At 46.4% G+C, this 10,874-nt stretch overlaps 2 protein-coding genes across 4 annotated transcripts; one reads left to right on the top strand and one right to left on the bottom strand.

Annotated features, from left to right (window-relative positions):
- Window positions 1-1,256: 1,256 nt before the first annotated feature.
- Window positions 1,257-6,136, top strand: bpnt1 (bisphosphate nucleotidase 1). Of its 3 annotated transcripts, none has more exons than XM_047022347.1 (10): window positions 1,257-1,354; window positions 2,150-2,271; window positions 2,369-2,473; window positions 2,564-2,671; window positions 2,758-2,806; window positions 3,355-3,438; window positions 3,686-3,777; window positions 3,858-4,055; window positions 4,144-4,249; window positions 4,351-6,136. In XM_047022347.1, exons 2-10 carry the CDS (start codon window positions 2,152-2,154, stop codon window positions 4,500-4,502), a joined length of 1,014 nt encoding a protein of 337 aa, XP_046878303.1. In that variant the 5' UTR covers window positions 1,257-1,354; window positions 2,150-2,151; the 3' UTR covers window positions 4,503-6,136. The 3 variants fall into 3 exon arrangements, with proteins under 3 accessions (XP_046878303.1, XP_046878307.1, XP_046878306.1); XM_047022350.1 differs by having other exon boundaries at window positions 1,273-1,354; window positions 2,093-2,271; XM_047022351.1 differs by lacking the exon at window positions 3,355-3,438.
- LOC124469208 (serine/threonine-protein phosphatase PP1-beta catalytic subunit-like) lies at window positions 4,720-10,680 on the bottom strand. The gene is made up of 9 exons (XM_047022352.1): window positions 10,600-10,680; window positions 8,786-8,917; window positions 7,988-8,218; window positions 7,143-7,247; window positions 6,971-7,042; window positions 6,742-6,893; window positions 6,460-6,594; window positions 6,268-6,368; window positions 4,720-5,138 (listed from the first exon to the last, which is right to left on the bottom strand). The coding sequence occupies exons 1-9, from the start codon at window positions 10,649-10,651 to the stop codon at window positions 5,135-5,137; spliced, it is 984 nt and encodes a 327-aa protein (XP_046878308.1). The 5' UTR covers window positions 10,652-10,680; the 3' UTR covers window positions 4,720-5,134.
- Between the last annotated feature and the right edge of the window lie 194 nt (window positions 10,681-10,874).

Below are 10,874 nucleotides of genomic sequence, written 5' to 3'. Positions count from 1 at the left end.
CTATACCAATCAATATCTAATATGAATATGTAAACACACATGTTTTGTAATGCTAATAACTAAGATACAAATATTGAATGTGATCAATTGATTTAATAAAGTAACAGATAAGAAACATTGAAATGTAACTTTGGTGTGTGGACAAGAATGCAGATGTCAGGCAAACTGACTTGGGAGGCGAGTTTGTGACGCTCAGGGACTGGTGTGAGCACAATGAGCTAGTCAGCTCATGGGAGTAAAAGTGTCAACTTGGGAGATAAGGTGATGCTGGGAACATAACTCTTCTCTGCTTCAGGACGAGTCAGACCGGACAGTTCTTACTATGGATAATATGCCCCCTTCCCCTGGAGACCCTGCCCCCCCCCCCCCCTTCTCAATGGATGCCCCCTTCCCCTGGAGACTCTGCCCCCCCCCCCTTCTCACTGGATGCCCCCTTCTCCTTGGAGCCCATCTGCCCCTTTACATCATCTGACCTAGGAGTGGTCTTACCCTCTCCCCTTCCCCTTGAAGACCCCACCCCGTATATCATCAGGACCTCGAGATGACCTGCTCTCAACTCTGGAGAACTCAAACCCCCCCCCCCCCCCCTTGGATTGCATCAGACCTGTGGGTCTCGTCCACCCCCCTCCCTGAACAACACCAGACCTGTGGGTCTTCTCTGCCCCCTCCCTCTCCTAACATCACCAGGTCCGTGGACTGCCCACCTTGCGCCAGCATGAACGCCCTGGACATTTAATTGGTTAACAATAGCCACCCCAAGGTCTCCTGACCAATGGCCACTCACCAGACCTCCCTCTTTGGGGAGTACAAGATCTGTCACCCAAGGGCGGGGAGACAGAACTTGGGAGGGGCAGAACTTTCTCTGATATTCTGTCACGACCACTTTCTCAACGAAGGCCTTCGTTCGTTCTAATCTTATACTCTGTTTTGGTGGGACGACTGCTTTTGCATCATCGACTGATTCATTGTACTAGACTACGGACATCTTGGTGTGTTGTTTTCATTGTGTATCTTGTGATTGCATCATTACTAATTAAACTACAAGTAACATGGTCCGATGCTTAACCGTGTATCATTCTTCCTCTCAACACCCAGTTTACACTATCCTTAACAACATACATTTCAAAGACAAGAATTACCCACTAAATCTGGGGTTGTGTGTCCACTTTTCTCGCCATCCAAAAAACTAAATTAGAAGCTAACCGCATCAACCCATTAATCCGTCAGGCATTTGGACCCAACGGCCAAATAAGTGTAGAACGGCACTGTTTCCGTCTGTCCTGTAGTAGGCTGTTTTGGATTCATCTTGTGTTGGTTATCTAGACGAAGTTCCTACAAATTGTCTCATAAACCTGTGAGTCATCTAGCGGTTAATTTTATCCACAAGACAAGAGGGAGGTTGTTTTGGTTAGAATAATTACATTGTATAACTACAATTACTTAATTCGGCTAGCTACCGTGAAAGTAGCCTAGCAGTAGCTAGCTCCACTAGGACTGGTAAACTACCAAGTGCCACTAGTAGTGGTCACGAAACATCACGGAATGTTACAAAAAATGTAATTTATGTAATACAAGTAAAATGCTGGATTTTGTCTGGTGACACGGATGCTAAAGTAAAGCCAAATAGTATACACCAGATAGGCTATCTAATCCAGTGGTTCTCAACCCTGGTCCTCAAGTACCCCCTGTCCCGCATGTTTTAGATGTTTCCCTGCTCCAACACACCTGATTCAAATGAATGGATCGTTATATAGATCTGCAGAAGCCTGCTAACGACCATTCATTTGAATCAGGTGTGTTGCAGCAGGGAAACATCTAAAACATGCAGGACAGGGGGTACTTGAGGACCAGGGTTGAGAACCACTGATCTAATCCATCAGAAAAATATAATTTACATCATGACTGAGAGGTACAGTACAGATTTGGGATTATGCAAGAACAGGCATGTAAAACACACACAGGTAACATTACTTTGTTTAAGGCACAAAGGCACACAGTTTTAAGATGCCTTAGCTCAGAGTGACGCAGCATATACCACTGGCCTTTGCCCCAGTACCTGAACAAGGTGTGTGGTTAATCAAACATGTTAAAGGAGACCTGAATAGGAAGAGGCACTGAGAAACAACTGTGCTCTACTTGTGTCGACCAGCCATGTCGGGAAACCCAGCCGTTGTGATGCGCCTCATGGCCTCAGCATACGCTGTAGCTGAGAAGGCAGGGGCCATCACAAGGAGGGTCCTTCAGAGTGGAGACCTTGGCATTGTGGAAAAGGTAGGCTGAGATTCACTGGAATTTCAATGCGTCAGCAGTGAAATGTATGTATTGTCTCTTATTGAAGCGTTATGGCGGTGGTACTCCTGTGTTTCAGACAGGAGCCAATGACTTGCAGACCCTGGCAGACAGGCTGGTCCAACAGAGCATCTGTGCTTCTCTGTCTAAACACTTTCCCCAAATCACCATCATTGGAGAGGAGGTAGGCATGTGCAAGAAAAGTCAGGCTACCAAATTAAATTAACGTCCACAATAACTCCTAAAATAAGTCTGATCATCACCCATTTGAAAGGATCTGCCAGAAGAGGAAGTGAAGGAAGATTTGATAGAGAGCGGCCAGTTTGAAGAGATCCTGCAGAAGGCTTGTCCAGTTGAATTCAACACCCTGAAAGAGGAGGAGGTAAGAGATAACAGATGTAGTTCTGCCTTACAGTATATGCCATACATGTCAGAAATGTATTGTGTGTGTTGTGTTTCCCATCTTAGTTGGTGGTCTGGGTTGACCCCCTCGATGGGACTAAAGAATATACTGAAGGTAAACTGGTTCAAGAATTTTAACAGTGGTTTTTGTTACTGCAACTTCCCTTCTCTATCTCTCTGGAGCCTGTGTGTATTAGCCTTCACGTCTCCACACCCTAAAGACAAAAAGGATGGAGTTCCTCCTTCCTTGCATGACTTCAGAGATAGGAGGGTTTGGATTGACTTAGTTGTCCATCGCATACAGTTACTCAGTCAATGTAGCTGGTCGTCACAGCGACACCTCATGACCATGCAGTGGAAAAGTGCTTTCAGGATTGCTCCTGTTCTTTCACTCTTACCTCTCTCTCTTTCCCCCCTCTCCTCTCTCTTTCCCCCTCCTCCCTCTCCTTCCTCCCCTCCCTCTCTACCCCCTCTCCTCTCTCCCTCCCTCTCTCTTTCTCCTCCCTCCCCCTCTCTCTCTCTACCCCTCTCCTCCCTCCCCCTCCATCTCTCTCTCCACCTCTCCTCTCTCTCCCCCTCCCTCTCTCTCTCCCTCCCCTCTCTCCTTCCCTCCCCTCTCTTCCTTCCCCCCCCCTCTCCTGTGGGTCTGTTGCTGCTGACCAGCGGCGCGGTGTCTCTACCTCCCAGACCAGGCCGAGGTGTCACACACCAGGCTGGATGCTTCTGAGCTTCGACGCACGGCCCTCCGTATGGTGACAGGAAGAGGGGCTTGGGACATGGAGGGACATGTGCTGGAGACTGGGGTGGCTTTAGTGAGGAAGGGGAAATAGCCAGTAGAGGATTGTGGGCTTTTGTTTTCATTCCAGCTTTATGTAGTTGACTGTTCCTGTACTGTCTTCTTTAGGCCTCCTATTGGAACATTCTGGATGTGTCAGTGCTGTGTTCTGGTTCAGTTCACCTTAACTCAACTCACTGTTATGTCATCTGATCTTAGGGCTTTTGGATCATGTGACTGTGCTCATTGGAATCGCTCATGGAGGAAAGGCTATTGCTGGGGTCATAAACCAGCCATTTTACAATTATGAGGTACCAAGATATTGAAATGAAACATGTCATCCTGCCTGACTGATGAAGTCCTTTATGAACAGCATCTGTGTGACTCGTAGCTTGGGGCAGGTGCACAGATGGGCAGGACCCTGTGGGGAGTGCTAGGACTGGGAGCCTTTGGGTTTCAACTACAGGAGGTCCCAGATGGGAAGCGCATCGTCACTACCACCCGTTCCCATAGCAACAAGCTAGTCACGGATTGTGTCGAGGCAATGGAGCCTGACGAGGTGATCAAAGTGGGCGGAGCCGGAAATAAGGTAAACATAAGTGAAAAATACATGGAAGATAGTGTGTTTGCTATAAATGTGATATTGAGTTGCCCTCCTTGATTCTTCCCCCTTGTAGATTATCCAGCTATTAGAGGGGGAAGCCTCTGCTTATGTATTTGCCAGTCTGGGGTGTAAGAAGTGGGACACATGTGCCCCTGAAGCTATCCTGCATGCAGTGGGAGGTAAACCACATCCTCTCTGTCCAGCCATATGCTGAATGCACCTCTAATGAACACCAGACAGAAATCTCTCCTTTGTGTAACATTTCTCTCTGTCTCTGCAGGCAAACTGACAGACATGCATGGCAATGCCTATCGTTATGACGCCAACGTGAAGCATATGAACTCCACAGGAGTGCTGGCCACTCTGCGTAACCACCAGTACTATGCCAGCAGGGTGCCCCAGTCTGTTCTCCAGGCCCTGAAGACCGACTGACTCAAACAACATCAGGATGACAAGAATGGTCCCGTACGATAAGTGGCAGGGATAAAGTGGGATATAGACATTATTGTTAAAAGATAGTTATCTGCTTAATCACGATCATGTACCTTATGTTCTTGTAAGTGAATCAGAATGCATGTTGTTTTTGATATCTGTTGTATAATAAAAACACTTGTGACTGGACAGTAATATTCACATGACAAGCATGGCCCAACATCAACATCACTCTTCTGTTTATTTCATTCAAAGGATCTGAAACACTTGTACAAATCTTTAGACACTTACAGTTTCCAACTTGAATAGACCAACAGATTAACAAGGAAAAAGGCAAGATTTTAATCAAAATCTACATTTGTTTTTAAATCATTAGAATATTCCTATAAATGTTCATTAGTTGGATGAAAATGACACTGATGCACAGTGTCATCTTATAGCATGAACACCCATGTTTACATATGATATTTGGATCAGTCACTTGTCCATTCTTCCTCAACCTCTTGGGCGTTCTTACAAACATGTACCAGTAGGTGGCGCACTGTTTAATGCCAGTGCCATCTCTGCCTTCCACTGCGCTTGGTGAGCGTGTGCACAACCTTGCTATGATGATGTCATCTGCTATGTTTACATCAACTGAAAGTACAAAAAAGTAGCAGGATTTTACAACTGGTAACAACACATTTGTGCCTTTCATCTCTGAAGTGTCCTACTGCACTTATCAAGATCAATGCATTCCTACAGACAGGCACAGTGGAACATGTATTTCCATAACAAACAGTCCTTAGTAATGGAAGCAGGATCAGAGAAGTTGCTGGTATGCTCGATTTAAACAAACAGGCATGATACCTGATGTGCAGGGCCAGCGTGAGGACCCAGACACTGTAAGGTTGCTTATCTGCCAACAGAATTTAATACACAGATATGTAGTAGAATGTTTACTTGCAATGTGTCCGCTTTTATACCATAAACCATTTGTTTAATATACATTTTATTTGCTTCCTGTTAAAACATTTTCATCTCCATGAGGAGAAAACATTCTGGAGTCCAACGGGTTGGTATGACACAATACTGTTCGTTACCATACCGAATCAGTGTTAGTAGAAGGCTGAGATGTCTAGTACCAACTAGGTGTTAGTGCCTGGGAGGGGAGGGGGTGACTGGTGTGTACTGCTGGGGGGCGCTCCACAAAGCATGGTTCTCAAATCAGCCAACCAGGTTTGAACATTACAGCTCGTGAAATTAGCAAAAAATATACTTTAATGAGTTACCAAGAGCGTCAATTATTTAGACAATTCAAAAGATAAATAAAGCACACAATGTTTTTAAAGTATTTTGTAACATCTGTCTGGCCGACTAACAATTCTGGCTTTCTGGAACGCCCCCGAAATCTGGAAGAACCTGGAGCAGGGGGCCCATCACACAACTCTCTCTAACGCGCGCACACACACACACACACCAATCAAATTCCCCATTTGTTGATCTGAAGGCAGAAAAGTGTCCTTTCCAAGAGACTAGCCCCTTACACTAAAGGTTAGGTTCATATTGCTGCACTTTGGAATAGCGAGGGCAGAGCAACACGTTGTTGAAAAAACACCATCATAAAAATACCAACAAACAAGCCAAAACAAAAACATTATTCACAGCAAAATGTATGTTAACACTTATATGAAAGAGCTGATAGGGAGAAGGGGTGGTGGAGAGCTCCCCATTGGCTAAGGAGGGGGCTTGGCAAGGGGGGGCAGGGAGTGGGCCAATCATTCACCTCTTCTTGGGGGCTTGGGCAGTACGGGGTGGAGTGACCGGGCGTCCAGAGTTCACCCCTCCGTACTGGTACTTTGCCTTTTTCTCTGACGGCTTCAAGATCTGAGAGAGACAGAGGCAGAGCTGAGCAGCAGACTAGCGAAGCATGGTCTCATCCACAGGACCGCGCTTCTACTGTGTTTGGGGTTCTTACCTGAAAGGAGCACATGAGCGATTCGTCCACACTCATCATGCCTCCAGCGTTGTCAAACTCCCCACAGTAGTTGGGGGCGGAGAACAATGTCACCAGTTGTCTTTTGGCAAAGAACTCATACCCGTCCTCAACCACCTGTATCATAGCAGAGGGCAGGACGGAATCTCTCAACAACCTTCCCTCCTAAACAAGGACCTCGACACGCAAATCAATGAAACTTCTCCACTGACCACAGCAGTAGGACTGCTACGGAACAGAGGCTAGAATGGGAGCTGTACCTACCTGGTGGGCTCTGCAGATGAGGTCCAGGTCGTGCCGGTTGAGGAACTTGCTGACAACGTCGGCCCCGAACGTGAAGGAGACCCCGCGGTCGTTCTCTCCCCAGCCCTGCACGTCCTTGTCGGGGTCGGACCACAGCAGGTCGCACAGCAGGCCTGCCAGGGGAGGACAGCTGTTACATCACAACTCAGACAACACGATCATCCTCCAGCAGCACGTGGTGATGACACACCTGTGTCAGGAACATCAGTGGGTCTCATGATCCGGCGGATCTGCTCCATGGACTGTAGGTCAGGGGACAGACCTGCAGGACGGAGAAGAGCCTGATGCACAAACACTTGAATACAACTAACAGACGTCCCACTACATGTGTGAGGGAAGTAACTGGGGAAAAGCAAGCACACCTCCGTGACAGCAGAAGATCTTCTCGTCGATGATGGCGGCGATGGGCAGACAGTTGAAGCAGTCCGTGAAGGTCTTCCACAGCTTGATGTTGAACCTGCGCTTGCCTGGGAAACACAAACACACGTCAGTCAGACAGCATCACAGGCAGTAGGGAACACAAACACACTTCAGTCAGACAGCATCACAGGCAGTAGGGAACACAAACACACTTCAGTCAGACAGCATCACAGGCAGTAGGGAACACAAACACACTTCAGTCAGACAGCATCACAGGCAGTAGGGAACACAAACACACGTCAGTCAGACAGCATCACAGGCAGTAGGGAACACAAACACACGTCAGTCAGACAGCATCACAGGCAGTAGGGAACACAAAAACACGTCAGTCAGACAGCATCACAGGCAGTAGGGAACACAAACACACGTCAGTCAGACAACATCACAGGCACTAGGGAACACAAACACACGTCAGTCAGACAGCATCACAGGCACTAGTCAGTCAGACAGCATCACAGGCACTAGTCAGTCAGACAGCATCACAGGCACTAGGGAAGTCACATGAGCACACACAGAATGCATCCTCTACCACTGGACCACTTAAAGCAGGGGTGTTCAATCCTGGTCCTCGAGGGCCACTGTCCTGCATGTTTTAGATGTTTCCCTGCTCCAGTACACCTGATTCACATGAATGGTCATTACCCGGCTTCCACAGAGCTTGATAACAACCCATTCATTTGAATCAGGTGTGCTGGAGCAGGGAAACATCTAAAACATGCAGGACAGTGGCCCTCGAGGACCAGGATTGAACACCCCTGACGCGTCAGGAGGATGTTCCCCGTCTTACACTCGTCGTAGAAGCCGTAGATGCGGTTGATGGAGGCACACTCGTGGTTCCCCCTCAGCAGGAAGAAGTTCTCGGGGTATTTGATCTTGTAGGCCAGCAGGAGACAGATGGTCTCCAGGGACTGCTTTCCCCGGTCCACGTAGTCCCCCAGGAACAGGTAGTTAGCCTCAGGGGGAAAGCCTCCATACTCAAACAGCCTCAGCAGGTCTGTGTACTGGCCGTGGATGTCGCCTGGTGTGGGAGAGAGAACCAAGAGATGGGTGTGAGAGGAGAGACTGAACGCAGTGAAGAGGAGAGAAGGGTGGGAGTCTAAGCCATGACTGTACCTGCCTGAAGGGAGACTGAACTGTCTTTCTTTTGCTCTCGCTTCACTGCCACACAGACTCAGGGGAGTCCCCCTTATAGTTCTCCCTGCTCTACTTCCAAAGCACCAGCTCTGCTGCTGTATGGAACCCTAACTACCAACTCCAGCCTCTACACCACGTGCATGCCAACGTGTGTGTGTGTGTAGAGGAGGTAATTTAGGCCTCTTGAGAGACAGCAGGTAGACATTAAGATCTGTGGACCTCTGGGAGAGGAAGTACGGACAGGCATCACTGCACTGTGTTTATTTGTGTGGCATTATGGAAATTACCATTTCTATCTAGAGAATTACCATTTCTATCCAGAGATTTACTATCTCTGAGTATCTGAGTATCAGAGATAGTAAAATAATATGGTAAAAAAAGATCTAGCCGTTATTTAGACTACAGTACAATCCGAGGGCTGTATGGCAGGCAGGGTGCAAAATGTACTGACCACAGATCTTCAGAGGAGCCTCCAGTTCCAGCAGGATGGGCTGGCTGAGGAAGATCTCCCTAGACTTGATGCACAGCCCCCTCACCTCCGCCTCGGTCATCTGAACGATCTTCCCTGGACGACATCCCCGCACTGCAGAGGAAGGGTCACCACCATCTCCATTAAAATGACACGTGTGCTCGGCTTTGCATATCGACGGATTAGACCGTTTTCATGTCCATGCAACTGATTTTTACTATTTACTATGTTAAGTGTTACCCATGGTAACATAAGCCCCAGACAGAAGCAGATATCCAGTGCACCACTAAGGTGAAATATTTACAACAAATAATAATCTGTCAGAAGGACTTTTTGTCAACTACATGTGACTAATACCAAGAGTACTGGCAAATGACAAATAAAAAAATAAGAACTGTATAATCACCTCCTGTAAAATTATGAAGCGTGTGGGAAGAATAAAGAACCTCTGAATAGTTTTAGGTAGGTTTTTAAATAGTATTTCAGTCAACAGAATTCGATGATGTAGGTGTGACCCAGAGCACTCAGGGCTGGTGCTTAGCTACTGGTGTGAGAGGCAGCGGGAAATGTTCCAAGTGGGGCAGGCCGAGTGCATGGAACCAAACACCACACTTAAAACAACTCAATGTTGGCTTGTTTTAATGCTATTGACTTGGTAACTGTGGATATTGGTCTCCATTTAGGATATTTATTATCTGCCTAGCTGAACTAATTAACCTTCCTCTTGTCTTGAAAAATACCAACACATTTCACTTAGTTTACTTCGACCTAGGGACCCAATTTCTTTCAGAATAACTCAACTTACCTTAGGATACAAATGTGACATTTGGCACAATTACATTTATAAGTTTAGAATAAAACCAAATAGTCAATAACAACATCAGCTGTTTTGTTAACTCAACCCCCTGAAGGGTAAAAATTTAAACATATGAATGCCAGTGTACTTAAATTCAATGTTTTATATCATAGATATAATCTTAGATTTTAATAAGATTTCAGGTCATTATGTCCCCAGGACAACTAGAGGGTTAAGTGAGTGGAGGCCGGCAGTGGACGAAATGTTAACAACCAGCCGTTGGGTTAGTGTTATTGTAGTGTGACCTTCGCAGCCACAGTCAACGATACGGGCTGCAATGACAAAAAATCGCTATTCTACGTACACACGGTTAGAAAACAGCCTAACAGCAAAATACCTTAACTCACGTCATGAAAAAAAACATCAACCGCTAGCACAATTTTGACTGGCCAGAAATACTGATTTATGATGGGTGTAAAGCTGTACCAACCAACGGTACATATTGACGGCGATGACTGGGGAGGGGGGTGTGTTCCGCTATGTTGCTTGCTAGCTAGCTACCATACCGAGGAAGCTGACAAACTGTTTACGATTTTTAACTAGCAGCTACAGCTAGAAGAAAAGCTACTTCGCTAGCTGGACAACACCTTAACATAGCAGACAGACGAATGTTGATTCACGTTGGTGAACAACTGAAATACAATATAGAAAAGTCAGTCGCTGTTTCCACCCAACTAGCTACTAGAGAAAGCTACTGTAGCGTTTCACCACCAACCCTTTTTACTTGGCAGACTGCCGCGCTGGGCGAAAACGGACGACACACGAGCTAACTAGTGCTAGCAACATTAGCTAGCCAGCGTTATCAAAACATTAGATTACCTACAGTAACTGTAACCTGGTTCTTCATGACCTGACCATGATCAGTAACAGTAAAACAATATTGAAATGACTAAGGTACCCATCACACAGTGATAAGAACTGTACAGAATAGCATAGGTACCTTCAAGCAATCGAGAGATGATGCTGTCTACGTTCAGCTCGCTTTCCGCCATGTTTTCTAATAATCTCAGTAAAAGAATAATATGAAACCCGCCGCCAGGTGACGTCAAAACCAAGTCCAATAATCAATGAGCCAGGCTGCTATTTAGAGACTCGAAGCAATGCCTTGCCAACCTTCACATACTGAAAAGTATTATGCAATAATGCGTAATGAATGGTTCATCAACAGAATATTACACATTCTCTGATCAACTAAAAGCATCATTTTTGCATCAA

This window comes from Hypomesus transpacificus, chromosome 6 (assembly GCF_021917145.1).
Source record: "Hypomesus transpacificus isolate Combined female chromosome 6, fHypTra1, whole genome shotgun sequence".
Taxonomy (NCBI): domain Eukaryota; kingdom Metazoa; phylum Chordata; class Actinopteri; order Osmeriformes; family Osmeridae; genus Hypomesus; species Hypomesus transpacificus.
Note: the sequence above shows the minus strand (reverse complement) of the source record. Positions and strands in the feature narration are given on the sequence as shown.

Bases quoted from the DNA above. Each gene is read 5' to 3' on its own strand.
- bpnt1 (XM_047022347.1), top strand. From the start codon at position 2,152: ATGTCGGGAAACCCAGCCGTTGTGATGCGCCTCATGGCCTCAGCATAC. The intron at 2,272-2,368 runs GTAGGCTGAGAT...CCTGTGTTTCAG, and splicing joins ACCTTGGCATTGTGGAAAAG to ACAGGAGCCAATGACTTGCA. The intron at 4,250-4,350 runs GTAAACCACATC...CTGTCTCTGCAG, and splicing joins TATCCTGCATGCAGTGGGAG to GCAAACTGACAGACATGCAT.
- LOC124469208 (XM_047022352.1), bottom strand. From the start codon at position 10,651: ATGGCGGAAAGCGAGCTGAACGTAGACAGCATCATCTCTCGATTGCTT. The intron at 8,918-10,599 runs GTACCTATGCTA...CTTCCTCTGCAG, and splicing joins CATCTCTCGATTGCTTGAAG to TGCGGGGATGTCGTCCAGGG. The intron at 6,369-6,459 runs GTAAGAACCCCA...TGTCTCTCTCAG, and splicing joins CGCTCATGTGCTCCTTTCAG to ATCTTGAAGCCGTCAGAGAA.